Genomic DNA, 22298 nt, shown 5'->3' with positions numbered 1-22298 from the left:
AGTGCTCTGTGCAGAACCTTTCTACTGCTACCACTGGGACTCTCTAACCTCATCCTTTCCAATTACATCCACTCCTGCAGCACCTGGAAATCTAGCTAACACAAGAACACTGCAAGGACATAGAGCATCCAATCCATCTCTGAGAAATCATCCAGTCCACCTCTGAGAAAACGACCTTAGAGCCCAGAACCTAATTATAGCTCTGTTGGCACAGCTCAAGCTAACCACAGCCATGGAGAAGAATGTGGTTCACACACATCCCATGGGATTAGTAAACTTTCATTACAGTAATGAAAAATGTTCTCTTCTACAAGCACACAAGGTGAGGAGGAGGCATGCACTGAGAGGGCCTTTGAAAGGCTCCCATTTAACAGTGAGTTGCACTGAGCTCAAGGAGACAAACTCTTCTGGATTAAATCTGATGTCTAGGCCACATTCTGGGCACTTTCCAACATCTTGACTGGGGCAGAACAAAAAAATGTTAGGAATGAACAGTGATGACTCACCATATCCTTCAAAAGGGCACTAGTGAGTTTTTCACTTCCTTGCAGAACAACAGAACAAGTACAGTGCAAATACAGTGCACTCCAACCATCAGGAGCTGATGGAGCAGCCCAGCAGCAACCAGTCATAATCACCATTAGCAAAGGTGAACACACTTACACCTCAGACTTTTGGATTTACATAGGCAACCCAAGATAGCTGCAGCTCTTGTAAGTAGCATGCTCTTTTGGGGTACTGTCCTGTGAAAATTCATTGACACCAGCTCACACATGGAATTGCTCCCATGTATTGCCCCAACTCATCCTCTGGGGTGGCCAGCAGTACCCTGGGCCCCAGGCATGCCCTTAGAAAGCTGCAGGGACTGGAAGGCAACACTACAGCTGAAAATCTGCTACGGCTGGGCTGCAACACAGTCTGTGAGCTGGGGCAAAAAGCAACACATTTACTGTCAATACAGGGAAAGCTACAGAGGGGGCAGGCAGCAATCTCAGCAGTACAAGGGGGGACACTTTAATGAGCTTTAATTCTCTTACATTCTCCCGAAATACCTGGAGTCTCAGGCGATCTCCAGAGAGCCCTCGGTGTCCTTCTCCACAACCATAGGCACAGCCCAAGGACTTTACAATTTTGATCAGCATTGTAAGTGCCAGCCTATGGGTGCTGACAGATGGGCCTTCATCCTGAGGGTCACAGAGGGAAAGACAGTGTGTAACCCTGGCACAACCACTGGCATTTTGTTAGCATTTTATTTTTGACAAACTGCCTTCCATTTCTCATCTCAGACACTCCATTACTGAGTTGTTATTCTTGAAGTGTTTACTCCAATTATTTTCCAAGTTCAGAGACCAGCCCCCTCCTTTTCAGCTCCCATCAAAAAGTTATGCTATAAATGTGAAGATCCTACATGCTGCTATGCATACCATTCAGAACTTACTTTAAAAAATTAACCCTGAAAACACAGCATTGGCTTGGCTGAGTAGAAAACCAAGCATATTTTTAAAATGTCTTAGATATTATGCTACTATAAGTTGCAGCTTCAGAAGTCGGCAATATAGCATCTGTTGTCCAATTCTCATAGCATACTGAAAAATTTAAGACTTCGAGTAATCAAATAAAAAACTGCTCACACACTGGGCTCTGTTTTTCCTTTACAAGCTATGAATAATAAACCTGAAAAAAAAAATCATTGTGATTGAGGGTTTCAAACACTTTGTCAAGACATTGAATATGTCCATGCCAGGCTCACAAACTCCCATTTTTGGTAGCTGCTTCTCTGCAGTAGTTACAGTGCTGGAATTGCTAATCATATTTCCTCAGCAGAACCCCAAGTGAGCAAGACAGAAAGGCAGCTGCACACACATGCATACTCAGTCTCAGCAGACATTAAAGTACATTTGGAATTGTATAAAGAGAGAAGCAAGCAAACCTTCTCTTGTTTTTTGTCATTCTTCTCATATGGCCCTCCTCCTCCTCCACCACCTCCATCACCACCTCCACCTCCTCCACCACCTCCTTCTTCTTCTCCATCTCCAGCTCCACTAATTGGAGGTGGCCCAAACCCACAAGCTGACCCACAAGCAGCCCCTTTAAGCTGGAAGGATCCTTCACTTGGTCTCTTTTCAGGGGCTTCATTTTCTTTGTTCTCACTCTTCCTCCGAACTTTCTCCACACAGGGCACCACACCAAGCTGCAGTAAGCATTCCACAATGTTCAGTGCCACGTCACAAATCCGGGAACTGATGTCGTGGTTCAGAACCAAGTAAACAGCCTTCAAGACCACCTGAGAGATTCAAACATCATATTTAAAGCCAGAATTACTTTATCTCCTAGTAATATTCAGTGCCTGGAAATTCTAGACTCCAGAGACCCATTACAGCGGGCACAGTACAAATTCTGAATAAATAATACACAACCCTAAATACCAAAAGCCTACAATCTAGATGTCAGACAAGAAACCACAGGCTGGGCACAGTCAGGCTGAAAAGGAAACCATGAGATTACATCTGTGAGCCTGAGAACACTGCTTGAGTGCAACAAGAGCTAGCAACTCATTGAGAGGAAAGCAGCAAAAGTGAGGTTTAAGGTGCTAGAAGAAAGGTGCTACTCAGTCTTACACTATTTTACAGGGAATTTGGTGCATGCCCCAGGAACACAGCCGTTACATAATACCAGTTAAGATCTGATGTGTGCATTCCACATGCACATGCGCTCCTTGCAAGGAGTAACAGGAGTTGCAGTTTCTCAGAGGAGACTTTTAGGATATGCACAAATGTATCTGACTGACCTTTATATACTGCTGAGAGAAGCCATATAAAGAGGTGGAGGAAAAGCCCAGGAAAGCCCTGATCTCAATGGTACAGCTATATTGACAGAAGAGGGACCTGGCTTTCCTCATTCCTTGCCAATTACCGAGAGATCCAGCATGCCATTCTTGTGGACAAAGTTGTTGGTTCCATCAATGTGATCCGTATCCTCCAAGCAACTGTAATTGATGCAGGAGTCTGTCAGGCTCCGTGGGAGGTTGGCACATGCCAGTGGCTCATGGGGCATCTCAGGGATGGGCACCTGGTTGCAAAGCTTCCTCATGTGCTCGCTGAAGAAATCGGCGTATCCCACATTGAAAGAGGCCAGGGTGGTGTTGAAGGTGGCCACAGTGATGGTGGAGATCTGGGACCGCACTGCAGGGAGGAAAACAGCTACCTGTAAATAAATTTCTATCTCTATAGCTACAGGATGGAAGATTGAGGCTGAGCTTGTCTAAAGGGAGCATCTCTTAAAGTGGTTTGTAAAGCCAAAAGAAACCACAAGTTCCTAATTCCTATCATGTGTACAGGGATCAAAGGTAAACCCATTTCTTCTATTAAGACAGTGTAAATTAGAACAGCCCCAAGCTTGTTCTAGCAGTTCAGTCCTCTGGCAGCTCAAGCTGATGTTAAATGGGCAGTCAAGTAGACCAGGCAACTCAGACATTCTAAATCTAATCCAAAAGGATTTTTCTCTCTGCATTGATTCAGTGCTTCATTTTAAAAGCAGCAGTGTCCCTGCAAGGCAAAGGGAAAGAACTCTGCTGCTGAAAGGCAGGGGTGAAAGTAGCAGAACTGCAGCACAAATTTGAAGCAGCTTTCCAAGTTACATCAATCTGGAAAATTTCAACACAAGAGTTGAAAAAAACAGTACCTGTGACAGTTTAAACCATCCCCAAATTGCATAGCTCTGTGATGAGAAAGGCACTGCAGTCTTAAGCTCACAGTGTTCAGAGACAGGAATTTTGAATTCCTCAGGTTAGCAAACTGGCTTGAAGTGCAAATTTTTATCAAGGATGCCTCATGTTTTTAAAACTCATGCTGATTTCCAGGCAACAGTGCTCATAATTTCCCACACCTAGTGCTTTGTAAGTAAGTTTATATACACTCTACTGTAGAAAGACACCCATAGGGTTGTTTAGGCTGCCAGACAGTACGTCAATAGAGCTAGAGAAAAGCAAAGAACCTCTTCCTCTGGCTATTGAATATATTCCAATTAATGAACTAATGACATCTAATACATTTAACAAGCAAGGACTCAGTGATGGACTGGTTATATTATGCACACAGCAACTCACCAGACTGGCAATCACATTAACTGACAGCTTGTGCAGTCATGTTAGCAGTGAACTGGCATTATTAATTGGGAAAATGTTCAAAGGCCAAAAGCAGTACTGTGAACTAGGCCACAATTCTGTCAAGGATCAGGGCAGGAATCAGCTGCTTGTATCAGAGAATTCCTTTCTGTCAAGTGTGACTTTTTAATGGCATCCACTAAAAGTTGTTTGTGAAGATAACGATAAAGATTGCATTAGGGTATTTTGTTCCTGGGCTGCCAAATTTGATGAGTATCCAAGGGCAGATTTTTTTTGTTTCATGGATTTTTTGCTTAGTTTGTTTTGAAATGGGTAACAAAAATCCATATCCAAATCCTACACAGAAACATAGTTTGGAAAAGACCTTTCAGATCATCAAGACTTACCATTTCCCCCTTCAAAGCCAGTTTAAAGCTCTTTCAGTGAGTTTTGATAACTCCTGTGCAAAGATCCATTTCCCCCTTTGGATCAAGAGTAGCCTGTCACCAATAGGCCTGGTGTCATGTAAACCAACCCATGATCAACACCCCCAAAATTCCACCAGTGTCATCAGGCATAGAGCCATCCAGGTGCCATCTTCTGGCTCTTCCTGCCTTCCCTCATGGTTTCCTATGACTGGAAGGTTACAGGAGAACACTATTTTTGCCCCTCTTACCTTAACCAGTCATCCCAAAACCCTGAAGTCTCTCTTGATTAGCCTGTGACTTCTTTTAATTTCATTGCTACCTATCAGAAAAATCAATAATGGATAACAGAAAGCTTTCTCTTCTCATCTTTAACCTGGGCCCCAGAGAGGCAGTAGAATTCTCTAAGCAATGAGCTGGATCTCCACATTGGTCTTTCTGTCCCTTAACAAGGATGTCTCCTATGACAGTGACATATCTGGTTTTCTTTACAGCAGCATCTTGACACAGGGCAGGGGCCAACTTAACCTCTGCCACACCTCCAGGGTGGATGAACCAGGTCCTTGTTCATCTTCACCCACAGAGCCCCACACCTATCATGCACCCAGGAAGGAGGGGCAGTCACAGATGAGATGTGCCCAGATATGCCCACTGCACCAGGCAGGGACTTGTGCCACTGCCCCTGTCCCTTTAATCCCTGTGTTCAGCCCAGGCAGAGAGAAGAGAAGGGTTCCCCCCCATCACGAGTTCTGTCTATTATCTCTGCCATTGCAGGCACACTGGTATTGCCATTTCTCCAGAGGCCTCCAAGACACAAGGGCCTCAGGGAGACTTGGAGTAAATTTCAAGCCAGACCTCCAACTGAAATGAGGAGAATTAAATAAAAAAACCTTGTGATTTCCAGCAAACTCCAGCAGCTATTTGCTGCATAGAGGCATTAAATATCACAAAATTCCCCATGAAACAATTTCAGATAGCAATACCAAGTTTTTTTCCACACGTTTGTGTTCTATTTTGGTGAGGCAAGAAAACCTCAAACCATGCCTTCTCCCTGCCGATGGCCACCAATTGTTTTAACAACTGTTCCAGATAAACATGAACTGTTTGAAGCATTTTTCTTCGTAGTGGAAAAAACCCCTCAAGAGATACCGAAACAAAAAAGGAAAAATCAATTAGTCACATACTCACACATAGAAACAGTAAAACTTTTTGGGCTTGATATTTCAGTGAAACACCTGTCCTGATGTGTTAAATTTACCTTCTTTGACTGTGTTGTCTCCATGGCTGTTGGAGGGGTCTGGCAGTTCAGAGACCAGCGTGTGATGGGAGTGCGAGTGCCGGGCGCTCAGCCCCTCCATCTCTGTCGCTGTATCAGAGCTTCCCCTCCTGGTAAACTTCCCTAGGGTGATGACAAGAAATGGAGATTTTGTTTAGCTACCCCAGGGGTGGCTGGAGACAGCAGCTGTGGTTAAAAATTAAAGGACTGGAGTCTGTAAAAATCAAGGTTTTTCATCACGCTATGAAGCAGAACCAAAGATTGTCATGGGATTCCTCATGCGGGTTCTCTCATAGAGAGAACATGGTCCAAATTCTCTGCAAGGCTCTTCCTCCCTCAGCACATGCTGATTTAGCTGGCACCCACATTCTTAACCACCAGCACCTTCAAGGAAACAAGACTGCTCAGTACTCCACCCTTCGGGGCATGCTATAGGAATTTAGTTTCTTCTCCACTTGCCCCCAGAAATAAGTATATTAGAATGAAGAGTGCAAAGACAAAGGAAATTCTTCAAGAATAGAAAAAAATACTGTTTTGTGAACTTAGAAACTTGAAGTAGCAATTTTTTAGGTTCAAACACTGTACACCTCTGCAATATCAAGACAATATAAGCCTCACTGACAAAATATCCTATTTATATTGTATCCAATATGCACTCCAGGAAAACTGTGAATAGGATTTTTTGGCATACTAACAACATTGTTAATTATACTAATGACACTGCTGCTAACAATTGTCATACTGCTGTCATAATTGTAATACTAATGATACTGCTGCCTCTCCAAAGATTTCTCTTTCAAAGAAGGGAATGAAAAAATTCTTTGAATCTATTTAAAGATGCAATGCTTGCTATCACACCGGAAAAGTGGAAAAGTGGAACAGAGATCACTACAGGTTTCCACAGTAGCTATTATTCCAGTAAAGAAGTTTTCGGAGAAAAAGTGAACTGAAGTGGAAGTCATTCAAGGTCTGCTGTGATCGGTTACCAAATAGATGTGTAATATTGCAAACAGAACCAAGGACACAGGGTGACAGAAGGACTGGATGAAGAAACAGCCCCTACTGCTCTCTGAATGTTCACGACAGGAGCGACACAGAACCTGGGGCAGAGAAAACAATATCTCACCTAATATGGTGGTTGGCCAGCCTCCTCTCTCCATGCCCCGCCGGTCCTCTCCGATCCCAGAGAAGCTGCCGAAGGAGAAAGTGCTGCGAGTGGGCGACACATCCAAGTGATCCTCATGGAGCAGGAAGGGCACCCCCATGCGCCGCTGCCGCTTCTTCCCGGCGTGGTGGAACGGGATCGACCCTTTGCGCTCGCGCTCCCTGTCCTCTTTGCGGCTCTTAAACTGCAGGAAGAGGAGAAGATACAGGAGCAGTTGAGAAGTTTTGAGGCATGAAGAACAACCACTTGAGGGGAAGGGATAACATGGATATATTTCCCAAGTATAACTTTGCAATCTGAGCATTTTATCTTGGCCATTTCCCATGATAGAAACTAATTGCATGCTGGGATCCTGTGAGCATCTGAAGGATTTCAGTCTTGCCTGAGGCTGGGATGGATGCCCTTGGATAATTTTATGGTATTCTTTGAGCATGGAATGGATGGTTGGAAACCCAGAGCTAACATCGAGTAAAAAAAATCAGAACTCAATTAGTTGGAACTACAGTGAGCACTGGCACTTAAAATTCAGCACTGTTTGAGTAGCCTCCTCTCATGCAGTTTTATCAGGACAATTACTTGAATAAAGACTTCAGTATTATGTTTGGGATATGCATATAAAAACCAATATAATAACATACAGAATAAATTCCAGTGAAAAGGGATGATGATCTCACATATGGCATGAATATATATTCCAAGCAGAACTCATGAATATCTGTCTGAGCAGACCTTCAGCAGCTGCTTAGGGAGACACTAAGGTGCTGAATCATAGGTAAATTAAAGTGCAGTTTTCTTTCACTCACCTTTTTGAAGATGTTCATCCCCAGGTCTGTGGAGAGATCTGGAACTGCTGGTCTGCGCAAGTTGGTCAGTGAAACCTTGGAAAATGCCTCTGTGCTTAGTGACTTTTCTTCCTCGTTACATTTTATTGTAAGATCCTGCAGCTCCCAAAAGAAGACAAGCACAAGGAAAAATAGAGGTAACCAGCTTTGAAAAAGGAGCTACTTCCTAGAACTATCATAAGAGCACTGCAGAGAAAAAGACCTCCAATTCATTACACAAAGAAGTTTACACATTTAAAGAAAAATAAATGAACAAAGTTTAGAAACTTCCAGAATTATGTACTTTGTCTAACCTTTCAGTCACCAATGGAAAAAAGTACAGCACATTGTGGAAAACCTCAAGCATTGCTGTCAGCCTGGTCTAGTGGCATGGAAGAACGTTTGATTCTGATTCCAGGTATGACTCCAAGTAAGTGATGATATCTTTGAGGTCTTGGTTTACATCCATGAGCAATCATAATGGCTACCCTTTGCAAAGTGTTTTATTTAAGGTCTATGCATACACATTTCATATTTCATTTAATTAATTTCATATTTCATTTAATAACATACACATTTCAAAACATATTTTGGGAACTAAATTGCAATAAGCAGCACTGTCCCTTCAAGAAACTTAATTTTCAAAAAAGTCATTTACTTGCCAAAGAAATATAAGACTTGTAAATCAGTAAACATCTTTCTTTTGTAACAACAAGGCTCCCCCAGCCATCATTTTTCATATGACATTTCCCCCCTTCCTATATCACAGAATGTCCCACAACAGCAAAATCCATGAGGCTCACTGACCCCAGCTTCAGTACAGGTCACTCAACTCACTTCTGCATCAAACAACACATGCTATACCTGCCTGCTGCAAAGGAAATTGGCACAAACTTAGCTTCTAGCCATCTGCCCTCAAAGATCTAATGCCAACCTTCCATGAGATGTTTGTGCAGCTGATCTAACTGAATCCTCTCAGGGTAATCTTCATCTGCCTAAATATCAGCTTTTTTCCAATTGAATGCTCTTGTTCTTTCCTGTCCCACCAGAAATATTCTGCTGAGAAGTGGGTCATGTTAAAACACCTTTTTGCTTTCAATGCAGAGATAGCCATATATCAGGGATAGATGAAGTGACCACTATGACAGGTTTAGATACCCAGCTTCTGTAGTCCACAAGTGTTCAGCTTTATGCACAACAAGGTCCAGCAGAACCCAGTGACAATCTGTGCAGCTGAAGTCTAACACTAGTTCCAGTGTTTGCAGTACCAAATATTGGGGATCACACATTTTTCTGAGACTTTTCAGACTAATCAAAGACTACCTTTGAATTCTCCCTCTTAATTTTATCAGCACAAGAATGTAGGAGACACACAGCAGCAAGGCTCCTCTTCACCACTGTTTGTAGTACAAACATCTGCTTATCTACCACTTTGCACATATGACTAAAGATTCAGAGGCTACATAGTAAATTAGGATTTAACCCTAGCCATTCTCAACAGTGAGGCCAGCAAGTACTCCATATAGCTTTTTTCCTAGGTTTTATAGCCCTCTGGCCTCTTCTGGTTATAAAATATTGTATGAATTTATTTTGGATTAAATATCTTTATCTACTAGTTACTAAATCGGTGTCTTAGTAGGTGGTTTATGATCAGCAAAAGACAGAGTAGGGCCTACAGAGATACAAGCCATGAAAACATGCAGACACAATGCCATCTTTGAAATCTGCACAGGGTAGGTATCAAGCAAACAACACCAGAGAAGCAAATCTCAGAATTACTTTAAATCTACAGCATGGTATACAATGCATTTAATGAATCACTCCTGATGCAGAGTAATTAAAAACATGGCTATTCTGTGCAGTAGGCTACATGGCAATTACCATAAGCATAACACAAGACAGCAAAATAGTTTGAGTTTGGGGGCTGCTCCTCTACATTTTGTTGTTCCTATTGTCTTCCTGCATGACTGTATGTGTACCAGCTCATTAGTACTTCTCTCAGCTCTCAGGATAGCACACTTGAGACTCTTGGCATTCCATCAGCATTGCAGTGAGCATTGCACCACAGCTGCATTGGTGCTATGATTAATTTTTGTTTTCTTCCTGCAAAGGAAGTGCAAGACTGTAGCAGATTGTGAAGGTCTGGAGGCTCCACATCCTACACCTGCCCTAACAGTGAATTCTCTGCATACAAATGCCACATAGCTTTCCTTTATCACATGTAGCCCCGTCTGAAACATGTTTACACCAAAGTCACTTTTCAGAGTCAGACAGTATTCACTTTATTCACATTCCATCTAACCCCCCTCTTTTCCCATGCAGCAAAGAGTGCCTGAATACTGCACTGAAATTCTTCTTACTTTGCTATTCAGCTTAATGGGCAATACATGGAGGATATTCTTCATGTCCTCTCAAGCCCCACTGCTTCAGCCCAAGCTTACATCCAAGATGTGATTTTACACACAGAGACCCAACAGGAAGTGTGAGAGTTTTGCTGAAGCTCAGAGAGGTGCAGGATCATCAGTGTGCTGATTATTCTGGTAAATTTTAGAACAATAGAGACAACATTGATTTGCCACAAAAATCTACTGCTCCTCGATGTGATTTGCAGGCAGATGTGTTCTTCTTTACTCAGTTTTTGCCTGCCACTTTTTATCTTTCCTGCTGAAACACAGCATGCCAATATTTTTGAGAAGTTATTGATCACATTGGAGTAGAAATGATAACACTGTGTTAGGAATTTCAGGTCTAGACTGAAAAAACAGGCCTTAAGCATAACCCTGTGTCAGACAAGCTTGTGAAGCCTCAGCATACAACCCCTTGTGTTAACAGAAAGGACAAATCCTAGCCTTTGGGAGGTGGCATTCTCTGCTCTGAACTAGCAGAGAGCCTGGTATGATGAGACCTAACACAAGAAGAGCAGTAAATTTTCTACAGTTGGCTGGGATGAACCAGAACCCAGCTGCTTCTGTGTGTTGCACAGGTTTCAGTCCTCAAAGTTGTAAAGAAAGGGGGCATGAGTTGAAAGTTTTGCTGCCTGGAAGACTATTTCACTTCCTCCATCACAATTGTTCTGCTTAACAAAATGGAACCCAGGAACAGGATTCTATTTTGATGAAGTATGGCAAAAATACACTGGACTGACACAGAGGTTATGAAAAGCAATCAAACTCAGACTTGGAGGGAAGCATGCCCTGGACAGAGTCCTCACATTAACAGCTACAATGTACCCAGTGGAATCACCAAACAGATTTAACAGAACAATATTAGAAGAGCAATAGTCTTCTGCAAGTGAAACAACCTAGAAAAGCAAGACACAGCCAAGCCTGTGAAAGGAAGGAGGTGTTTTACAGAACAAAAAGAAGAACCAGGACAACACTAGTGCAGCCATTGCCCGTGGAAGACAATCTCATTCATACTGCCTCTGCAAACCACTGACTGCACTCCCTGCTCCTGATATTAAGGAGGGTTTTTTGTACACACAGAGCAATCCTATAAAATCTCCATGCACAGGTAAATTAAGACTGAACAGTAATTCTTGTCACCTGGCCTTTATGGAGCTATGTCAAGCTTTTATAGGGATTAAACATAATATACAAATTACACTGAAGTATAATACAATTAAAAAAATACTGCTACTGCTGAGTCCTTAGAACTACAAGTAATCACCAGCTCTCATAATAATGGTAAAAATGTCTATAAAGTCCTGAGATCTAAAACTAACAGTAGCAATATTTACATTTATGCTTATCTTCTAGATTTTGAGCATCTGGGGTCTACTGGAGAAAAGATATTTCACCTTCCTTCCAATCAAAATCTGTCAGAACCCCGAAAGCAGCATTCTTAGGAATAACACCAAGAATTCTGAGATTTCCAACTCAAAAGAAGATATTTGATAGCAAAATGAACAGGTCTTTTATTCAACTGTTTCATAATATTGGATGGCAAAAATAGAATCACTGCTAAATTTTGTAAGGCAGTTCCATCAACTAAGTAAATCAGAATTTGCTGCACATGACAGGAAAAGAGGAGAGGCAAAACCTAAAAGTAGCACAAATCCATAAAAAGATTAACTAAAACCACAACAACATCTCCCTTTTATCCCTGTAACAGGTGAACAACACAATATAAAAAAATATTTAAGCTTAAACACAAGGGTCTTTACTGCACTAAGGAGAAGAGTACAGGGTTCATTTTCCAGCAAACAGGGAGCAATAGTGGACACCTATCAGGCCAGTTCCTCTACTAAGATTATTTTGGCAAATATAAAAGTTATGTAATAAGAGTAACAATGGAAGAAGTAACAACACGGAGAGCTCTTGCTCACTGTCACTGTTTGCCAAGTCTAATTCCATATTTTAACACAAATGTTTGTCTGAAGTGTGCAGTCCTGTACCAAACCCAGGTTCTTTTCTACCATTTGAGGGAGTACACCAGAGCAGCTCAGTGAGTCCTGACCATTACACAGTTGCAAAGGCATTGGTAACCACATCTTCTGGCAACTGCATTAGTACATTCTCACATTAAAAGGACATTTTCACGTTAAAAACTAATGTTATCCCAGTTCACCCCAGATTAATTAATATCAACACTCCAGCTTCCAGCAGTCACCAGGTCTCACCCCCTGCATCAGATTCTGCCTTCAAAGCACTCAATGTTCTTATGGTCTCTTTCTGAATCAATGCAAGTCTTTGATCTCCATGCAAGTGAGCCAATACCAAAGCTGTGGCCATCACTACTTTTTCAGAATCACTTCACAGCATCACGACAACAGCATTATTTTCTTACTGACAGCAAGTGCTCACCTGGGTTTTGTGGGTGTTCACCAGAGAGGGTGCAGCAGCCACCATGGAGCTGCTGCGAGGCCTTGGCAGAGGGGTGACCTCAGGCTCGGGTGGCTTCTCTGGTTTTTCCTGCAGCATGTGCCTCAGCCTCTGCAGGTAGTACATCAGTGACCACTGCGTGCCCTCCTCGGACCAGTGTGGCTGCAGCAGGCAGCGCAGCACAGCCACGTCGAAGTACGTGGCGTAGCGAGACTTCTGGCACGGTGGAATCACCAAGGACACCCTGTTCCAGAAAGCAGGAGCAGAAATGTTAATCCTCAAATTCTTTAGGCCTTCTTAGATACTCAGCTCTCTGCATAAAGTCCTTTGGGATTAAGGTACCTAACTGAGGAGAGCATTATTGAAGGCACCTAACTGGATATTTAGCTTTCAGATCCCCAGAGGATTCCAGTACATGCTGTTAAGTGTTTTCTTGGATAGGGGTGCTTTCTTAAACTGTGAGCTGAAGATAAGCCTCCAGTGCCTCTGCTGAGTAATTTGTTCAGCAGGAAACAGACAACCTTTGAGCATCTGCAATTTTGATACTAGTAATACATATTTAGGAATAGTTTACGTTTGCACATATCAGGCATTACTTAAGAAAAAGCAGGCAAGGCAGATAAATTAGTTAACCTTTTGAGCTAATTAAATGGATCCCTATATAAATAAAATTTGCCATTATGGGTGTTCCTTGCTGAGACATTCTAGAGAAAAGCACCCTTTAAAGCCCTCACTATAGTTTTATTGCCCTATTAATTTCCCAATGGATTTTAATATGGAATTTCCTAAGTATTGTAAAAATTAGTGCACACAAAAGCAAAACATCTGTAGTGAGCTTCAAAAATGAGACTCTAGAAAGTTCAGATTTCAAAGGCAGCTATATGGCACTCATAGCCAATGTTTTTGCAATAAATTGCCCCAAACTTTTTATTCCTAATCTTTTATATCACTATTCTTCCAGCAGAGTACAACTGGCCTGATCTACCCTCTGGACACTTACTAGCTGTCAGGAGACAATCTGTCAGAAAGCAGCAAGTGAAAGGGAGTCATAGGAATGAAAATCACATGGTAAGAGAAGGTGTGAAATCCTGGGGGTGGTGCAGGAACTCCAGAAATTTTTTCAGTTTTTTTGGTCTGCTGAATACACATTTTGAAGGTTTCCACTCTATATTAGAAACACATCTCTGTGACCTGCTTATTTCTGGGATTTTGGAGCTCTATAAAAATGAAGAGTACTTTCAGGTACTATATCCTCAGGCATTTGACAATCATCATAAGAACATCAAGCCGGTGTTTTGTTTATTGTTAAAAACCATTTTTATTATCAACACTGCAAAACAGCATGCAAACAGTGTGGACAAGTCATCCCCATTTCCACCGCATTCTGAACAAAGGGGTCCAAGGCCATGGTCCAGGAAAGCCTTAGGGAACAGCAGCAATACTGACCCATGGGACCTCTGAGTGCTGAAATGAAGTGCTCTGCTGGATCTCTGCCCTGTGCCTCCAAGGCAGGCATGGAACTGGCAAAGGAAAAAGAAGTGTGCATGGAACACTGACACCAACCGGAATCACATTAACCCTGCTCCATCTTACATGTCTGGAAACAGGGAGCAGGTGTCAAGGCTGGGCTTGGATCAACCCATGGATCCAGAGCTCAGACTTGCAGAGCTGGTTTGCTGCCAGCCCCACAAGCCAATGCTGGAGGCACTTGGTGACTGCATCAGCATATGACACACTATACGAAATACACAGACTCAAAGTTTCTCCCCTAGTGCTGTAGTACAGGTAAAAAGGCTGCAAGTTTGACAGCTTTTAAATGAGCTGTCACAAAAACATGAAAAACTGAATTAGGAAAGAAAACAACATGAAATGGGAATGTGCTGTAACATTTTCCCCATAAACCTGATGTGAAGGGTGGTTTTGTCAAAGTTTAGGCTGTGCCACATAGGTCTAGCCTGCAAAAAGCCAGAAGTATACTCCAAGTATCCTAGCAAAGGAAATAAAACCTGTCATCCCAGTAGCAATTGTGAAAAGTGAGGCATTGCTCCCTGGTCTCTGCAGGACCCTGAGCAGTGTATGGGGCTAAATAAACACTTTCATGCTCCCCTGTCTGTGGCACAGGCAAACCTGAGGCATGACACAGGCTGGGAGCAAGGCATGTTCTCCTTATGAAATGTTTGTAACTAAAGTCCTTCCTGCAAAGTCTGTTTCTCAGGCAGCCTGTTCAAAGTAGCAGCTGCATAAAGAGCTGTGGTTTATTTGCTTCAGGATTAAACTGAATCATCTCTATGTGGAAAATTACACTGCGTGGAGGAGCAACACTCAGCTAGGATCCGAACAAGCCATTTGTTTAGATAGTTTCTGAAGACCAGAAATTAAATTCTGTAGTTCATTTAGAGGAAAATCTAGTGCTTGCATAATCAGATCATGGTTGTCTGTGACTGCAGGGAAAGTGGAAATGCAGCCTTCCTTCAACCCCTGGCCAAGGACAAAGGAATACTTTGGCTGTTGGTAAGCAGAGTAAACAACATTTGTTCCACAGTTATCTGTTGCTTGGCAACCAAAGCTCCCTGTACAGTTTTAACTCATCAATGAGTTCTGCAAATGAGGAGGCATAATGATGCTCTCTTCAAAGCCTGTCTGAAGCTTCATCCCCATGGCAACCACCAGATCCTGCTTGATAAATTGATTACCTGATTCTGTCTTCTTAAAAGGCTGCTTATTTTTTACAGCTGTGCACTCTCTGAGCAGTAGTGTTCACACACAGAAAGGCAGCTCTGTCCCCACCTTCAGTTTTACTGGCTCACATTAATACCAATTAAATACAGATCCAGAACTGACAACAGGCTTGATAAAAAAATCCCAAGGGAAGCTTCCTGATGAGATGAGAGCCTTAAGGAATAGCTTTTTCCTTTGCACCAGCGAAAGGCTGCCCTGAGCTCCCATTGGAGAGATCAGAGCTGTTCCTAGCTGATACTCAGAAAGTCACTCTATCCTGTATTTCTGTCACTGTAATGAAGCCATTTCTTAAGACTGCAGTGTTTTGGATATGACATTTCTCAAAAGAGGTAAGCAACAGGACCAGAGTTTTCAGGTGTTCAAGTGACACTCCTAAATCCATGGAGACTTAAAATTACAGCCCTCCCTCTCCACAATCTCTGAAATTACTCATCAGTTTGATTTACTTTATGCCACTACTGAGTGTCCAGCACTTCTGGAAAAGTGAAAATCTACTTCTACTTTTATGTGCCCAAATCTGGATTAATTTATTAGTGTCAAGCTGGAAACCAGAGCCTGAACACTGCGGGACAAGCTGGAAGCATGTTTGCATAGCTGTCCTTCTTTGCTAGTCTGTTCCTTTGGGTCAGTAGTCTAAAGCCAGCCATGCAGCAGGATGCAAAGAAGGCACAATGAAGGCAGTGGAAAGAGGCTTGCAGAAATTCTTTGCTTGGGGGAAAGAAAATCTGGTCAGAAGGAAGCCAGATAATGCACCAGTTGTCTGAAGCTAAATTTAGCCTGGAAGGGGTGAACCTGAAGGTTATTTTTTGAGTCATTAGTTCCAACATTCTATAAAAGACCAAAAAAACTGTCCCAACAGGCCAGCTAGAGATTTCCTTGAAGAAAACAGTGTTAAGTAACAAGTGCTGCCATCTTTTTTGTCACCCAGAACTGAGATTTCTTGAATTAGGAATTTGATACCAACATCCAGCACCCTCAGCATGTCCAGACAAAAGTGCATGCAAGATGGACTTGTGTGACCTCCACCACTGAATCACATGAGCCCAAGTTTCTCCTGAAGGTCTTTGTACCTGGGATGTGCAGTACTTCTCTCCTGGGAAGTTTGGGAGGATACACTTCCCTCCAAGGAATTTCCAGGATGACATGCTGAACCAGAAGCCTTTGGAGGTACAGGATCTGGCTGTGCTGTCTCACAGACCACCTGCAGGCCCTTTGGATAGTTGCAAAAAAGAAAATATTAAAAACATATTTAAATATTAAAACATAAATATAAGAGATAAATATTAAAACATCTTTATCTCTCCCATTTTAGTCTTATAACTGCAATTTGAGCTTAGACATGACAGTTGCTTACACCATAATACCAAGGAAAAACTGATCAAACCTGGGACTTCTCAATACAAGGCATTGTACAGGCAAAGGGTATATTGTACATTGTACAGCTCTCTTGTCCAGGAGAATAATTTGGGATGGAAGGAACCTTAAAATAAGGCTCCAACCCTCCTGCCATATATAAGAGCAGGCCCCCATCCTATAAGACAGGATAAGGCCAAGGAGATCCAGATAGTCATACCCCACACCCTTTGGTTCCACCACAAACAATGTTGAGGGCCTTAGCTGTGAATAACTAATTTCTGGAGATAAAACACTATAGGGTGGTAACTCCAAGTTCTCTTTCAATATTTATTCCCCCCTCCCTCAGCACCTTATTCAAGCTTGTCAAATTTTAGCACAGAATTTACCTCAGTATGTCCACTGTCCAGATTAGGGGATTCACAAGTGACACTCTGGTTATTGGTGGGAGAACTTCTCTTGGCTGAGGAAAGAAGTCAAAGCAGGACATTTCAGGAAATGCCTCCTACAGTATAATGCACCTATTATAAAGTATTATAATAAAAACATAAACAAGAAAACAAAATCAGCCATCTATCTGCTGCAAACTTCCTAGGCACTAGTCATAGCCATAAAAAGAAAATAGGACTGGGTAAGTTTTTAAAATTCTTTCCATTGTGTTGTCAACAACACTGTCTACTGAAAAATCTCTATTTCTATTAAAAAAAAAGAACATAAATTTCATCCTGAATTCATTTGCCATCAATCGTGTTTTCCTGTGCAGAGCACTGCCTTTTATTTTGGAGTTCTGCATCTTATTTTTACATATATTCAGGTCCTCTTCTAGGTTACATTACTCAAAGTGTACTGTGATTTCCAATCTGCCAAATGCCTTCAGCACAGGAAATATATGTCTGTAACACAAAGTTTGAACAGTAACTCTGTAGCAGACCAAGGGTATCACACAGACTAGGATGACAAATCTTGAAATCCTGCTGAAAGCTGTGCAGATATGACTTTGAATCAGACTGACTGCAAAACAAATACTGCAAAGCTTCTTCATTACTTTTTTAAATTTGTTGTTTGAAGGAAAATTTAAGTAAATTTGATTTTATTTTTTCCCAGTTTGAGAAAATGTTAAGATAGCAGCATCTTCCTAGATATAAAAGACCTCATTCCAATTAGCATTTCTGTCCTGCTGAAAAAACTTTCAAAGCATAACAGAGCACTTTCCTTCCAGACTTTACTTCTGAAACAATTTTTAGGCATTTTCTGACCCCACATAGACCTATAGAAAAAAAGTCCAATAGTCAAAGAAAACTTAGGACTAATTTCCCTTGTTAGTTCCAGGGCTGAAATACTGTATTTTAATTCTAGAAGCTGAAGCAGAGGGACAGAGAGCAAGATGTAAAAGACTGTTTTAAATCATTTGGAAGGCCTGAGCCTTTTTATTTCTGGACTGTCCCAGTAGGTCTACAGAGTCTTCAGAACAAAATATGACATCCAAAATGACCTCTTACCAGAAAAAATCTAATATAGTGAATTACATTTTCACTATGGTAAAAATTACAGTACCGTGCTTTTGAGAACTATAAGCAATGGTACAGCAGTATACCCTGCTCACTTTCAATTCATCACTTTGCAGGAATTATAAAAAACTTTTGTCTAAAACACAACAGTAAAAATATTTTTTAGCACTAGGCCAGACAAAAAGATTTGGAAACCAAAGCCTTGGAAGCCTAAGCACCCAACTCCAACCTCATTATGGCTGAAGCACAAAGGATAAGCAACCCCTTCCAGGATCCAAAAATGACTTTACAATCTTCATTGGACTCTCTTGAAACTACCTTTTCTAATTTCATAACATGCTGGAAAACAAATTTTAAATAGTAGGACCACCTCTGTGCTCCTTACTGTTTGTTTTTGTCCAGTGCCAGTTTGGGAAAGATTTCCTCACTCACGTCAGCCTGCTGTGAGATATTGTCTTGACCATTCTCAGCAACTAAGGAAGATAAAGCTAACATAAATTATATGAGGCTGACAGAAATTATAATTCCACTGAAAAGTTACAAATTTCCTATTTGTGATGGTTCTCCCATCTCCTATTTATTATGCAAATGTCAGTTGACTCTGAGGGGAAACAACCTTAAACTGCTCTAAGGTTTGACCAGTTCCTGCAGATCAACATATTCCTTCATATAGAGAATGGAAGGGCAGCATCAGGCAAACAAAGGGAAAGGTTTCCCAGATCTCAGGAGCTCCACCCCCACAGCAAAGTCACAGACCTGTAATGATGTTCCTGATGGGTTTTACAAGAGCGTTGAAGGCAGAAACTTCAGGCTGCCTATGTTCCCACATTGGCTGCCAAATGACAAGGCCACTAGCCAGCCGGAACGTCAGGTCAGACTCCTGAAGAGAAAAAAAGAATTTTGTTTCCAGTCTGCAAAGCCTGTCATTTCCTACAAGAAATAAAGGATACCATGTGCAGTTGTCCAGTCAGTATATGCTAATACGACGGCTACTGACAATACTCAGCAGGCTCTATACAGGTCAATTATGGCTAGTAAAAAAAATCACAGGGAAATTTCAGTACAAAAATATAGAAAGGCTTCTTTCAAGTGAAGTTTATATCCTAGTCATTGATGCTGTTTTTCCCTGGACATGAAGGTGTAATATAAAAGGCCATTCCTGTCACAAAGTATCCCTTTTAATTTTACATAACCACTTTATGTCTAGTAGTCAAGCTCAACTTTAGGATTTACACTCTAAGACTTGAACTTCTTCCCCAAAAGAATACCAAGTATTAAAGCATTACTTAGAAATTGAGGAAACATGTAACAGATAACTATGAAGTCGTGGTACACATTATTGTGTTATCATTAGCATGGCTAGCACCTGAACTCTGTCAATACAGAGGCACTGGTATTACTTCCACTTGTGCTATCACTGTTTTACACAGGCAAGCAGCTGAAATCATATCAATTTTAGTACACAAGTAAATCTTAGCAGGATCAAGGTGCAGCTATGCACTTAACTTGACCTCGTGTCAGGTCTACATTAGGAGACACAGATGTCAGTACAGCCCCAGCTACCCCCATGTGGCAAACAAACATGGTAACAGCAGTTTTGGTGGTACAATCACAGGTACACAGCACTCTCCTATTGAGACAGCCCCAGATGCCTTGGCACTGGAATGGATGATGCAAACAGAGCTAAAGGAATGGCAGGAACCCACTGCTTGTAGCTCCCCAGCCCTTCTATTCCCTACCCTCTGCTAGTGCTCTCTCATCATAATCAACTCACAAGCTTGGCTTAAATTAAGCTTAGTTTTAATTCCTGTTTCTACTAACAGCAACTTGCAAAGCTTTCAGACCGTGCTAGCAGTGACACTGCATTTTCACTTGGCGCTGCCAGCTTGTGGTGACGTGCCAACACTTCTTCCTACAGTTAAAGAATTACGTGCAGCCCCCAAAGCCTGATTTAAAAACATTTTGCTCAAGACACAAATCCTCCCAGAAGTCAGGAATTCAACAGTTTAGGTCTGTCTATGCAAACATGTGTCATCTTCCTTGAGCCCATGTATTACTCTGGCTATCTGAGCAGGTAGTGTTCTTCCCCTGAGACTTAGAAGATAGAGAGGACAACATAACACTTAGTGTACCATTTACATGCCTCATTTAAAGTCCTTTCCTGCACTTTGTTTTGATGACAGAAATGTGCATATTTTAATTGGCTTTTCAATGTTCATTACCACAGTATTACAGAGATCTCAGATTTTCAAGGTAAACCTGAGGTACTGTTATTAACCCCATATTGAACACAACATGCCAGAAAATTTATATAAAAGATTGGAATTCCAATCTCTAATAGCCAAGCTCTAGCCCCAGTTTCATTCCATTTATTCAAATGGCAGCCTGCATTTTTGTGTGTAGTGCTGGGAAGAATTCAGTATTTCTTCCTGTCCTGTCCCAGTAGCCTACAGACAACTAGTAAACAAGGATGAAAAATCTGGGCTAAATAAGTTAAACATTACTGCACAGGAACTCAGTAGCAGAAGTAGAGAAATAATCTAGTTCTCCAGTCTTGCTTTTACCTGCTTTAATCAAAAGATTATCCTTTATCTCCTGTTCCTTCCTACCTTCTTCAACTGTTGCAGCATAGAAGGCAGGATTAGGACAGATAGCCCCATCAATTCATTACTTTATAGTCCTTTTTTCAAGGACCTACTCTTTTTCAAGATCTAGCTGGAAGCATAAAGGCTAAATGGCAGTCTCCCAGAGGCAGGAGTCAGAGCATGAAGAACATGTCTTTTCATCACATCACTCTGCAAAGCTGATGCACACAGGATAAAATTAACACAGGAACCCCAGTAGACAGGAGGCCTGCAGCCTCTTGCACACTTGAGAACAAAGGAATGCTCCATTGCCTTTGCTACTGCCATGTTTATAACACTGTCCTGGTAATTAGCATCAAGATTCTTAGTAATGACAACAACAAACCCCAGTGGCAGCCCCATCATGGAATCCCTGAAAATCCAGCAAGGCTTTTCTGAGCAATGGTTGAGAATCACTGGAGCAAGTTAAAGCTCATAATCCTTTCTGCAGCTTTCAGGATCCCAGAGACTTCACAGGGGCCACAGATCTTTGCCATTCCCAAAGGCTAAGAATGGCTTACTTTGTATTTTTTTGTCTTTGTGCTGGTCTGGTGCTGTAGTGACTGTTCATGGCATGGAAGAATTTCTTCCCAATGGCAGTTGTATTCTTCCAGCTTGCTAAAATGTTTCCAGCAGTTACCCCAGTGTGCACTGTGAGCTGAATTAAATAACAAGTACAAAGGCAGAACCATTCCTTTCCTGCTCAGAGAGCTGTCTCCACATAAGAACCCCATCACTGCACCACTTACTCTAATCCTGTGGACGAGGGGAGCAAAGAGGAACACAAACAGCTCTACTGTGGCCATGGAATTCTGGAAGAACTTCCTTCTGTTATTCTCCTCCTCATCAGTCACAGCGCTGGGCCGGGGATGGCCTGGTGATCCTTGGTTTTCAGCCTGGTGGATAAAGGCACTACTGCTCCCTCCCCAGCTGGAGCCTCTGTCTCCTCCAAATCGGTCATTGCTGCAGTCCTGAGGAGCTTCCAGCAGCATCCAGTGAAGAGTGTGAAGCAGCTTTGTTTCAGCTACTCCAAGTTTATCTTGATGTCCTGTATAGAAAAAGCCATCACATCATCTCACAGGGCTTCCAGTAATGATACTGTTCAGAGTTGCACTGGAGGCTGGACATCCAACTCCCAGATAAGCATTTGAAAATTAAAATTCTACAATGAAAAGCACCAACATTCTGTCTCATTATATTTGAAACCTTCTCAATCAGAAGTCTCTATTTATTTCCCAGCATTTGGAGTTCAGACTCTGCAATGTCAGCTGCAGGGCAAGGACAGCAGCATGGACATAGAGTGGTCCCAAAAGAAACTAGCTCAACAGTGTTGTCTGTTTGACTTTGTTGAATAACACAAAATGCCAGTGAGTACTGCAAGGTGCTTAAGCTGTGTCTTGTTAATGTTCCCTACTGGCATGTCTCGGGAAGAAAATTCCTGCTGAAATCAGTACAAAAGTAA

The 22298-nt window shown here is 41.9% G+C and overlaps 1 protein-coding gene across 12 annotated transcripts in view; it reads right to left on the bottom strand.

The window, feature by feature from the left end:
• Positions 1–22298, bottom strand: part of UNC80 (unc-80 subunit of NALCN channel complex) — a 127960-nt gene that overhangs the window by 96902 nt on the left and 8760 nt on the right. For 10 of the 12 annotated variants that reach the window (XM_077785175.2, XM_085585447.1, XM_085585443.1 and 7 more), the window contains exons 4-14: positions 21586–21884; positions 18969–19092; positions 17094–17167; positions 16422–16561; positions 12595–12856; positions 7772–7906; positions 6930–7152; positions 5786–5926; positions 2914–3182; positions 1931–2284; positions 1038–1184 (exon numbers count right to left, since the gene is read on the bottom strand). In XM_077785175.2, the coding sequence (XP_077641301.1) occupies positions 1038–1184; positions 1931–2284; positions 2914–3182; positions 5786–5926; positions 6930–7152; positions 7772–7906; positions 12595–12856; positions 16422–16561; positions 17094–17167; positions 18969–19092; positions 21586–21884 (2168 nt within the window). The remainder of the gene's footprint in view (positions 1–1037; positions 1185–1930; positions 2285–2913; positions 3183–5785; positions 5927–6929; positions 7153–7771; positions 7907–12594; positions 12857–16421; positions 16562–17093; positions 17168–18968; positions 19093–21585; positions 21885–22298) is intronic. The other 2 variants (XM_085585445.1, XM_077785185.2) reach the window with 1 other exon arrangement.

This window comes from Lonchura striata, chromosome 7 (assembly GCF_050655825.1).
Source record: "Lonchura striata isolate lonStrDom1 chromosome 7, ASM5065582v1, whole genome shotgun sequence".
NCBI classification, from domain to species: Eukaryota; Metazoa; Chordata; class Aves; order Passeriformes; family Estrildidae; genus Lonchura; species Lonchura striata.
The sequence above is the reverse complement of the archived record's forward strand: the minus strand, read 5'-3'. Positions and strand labels throughout refer to the sequence as shown.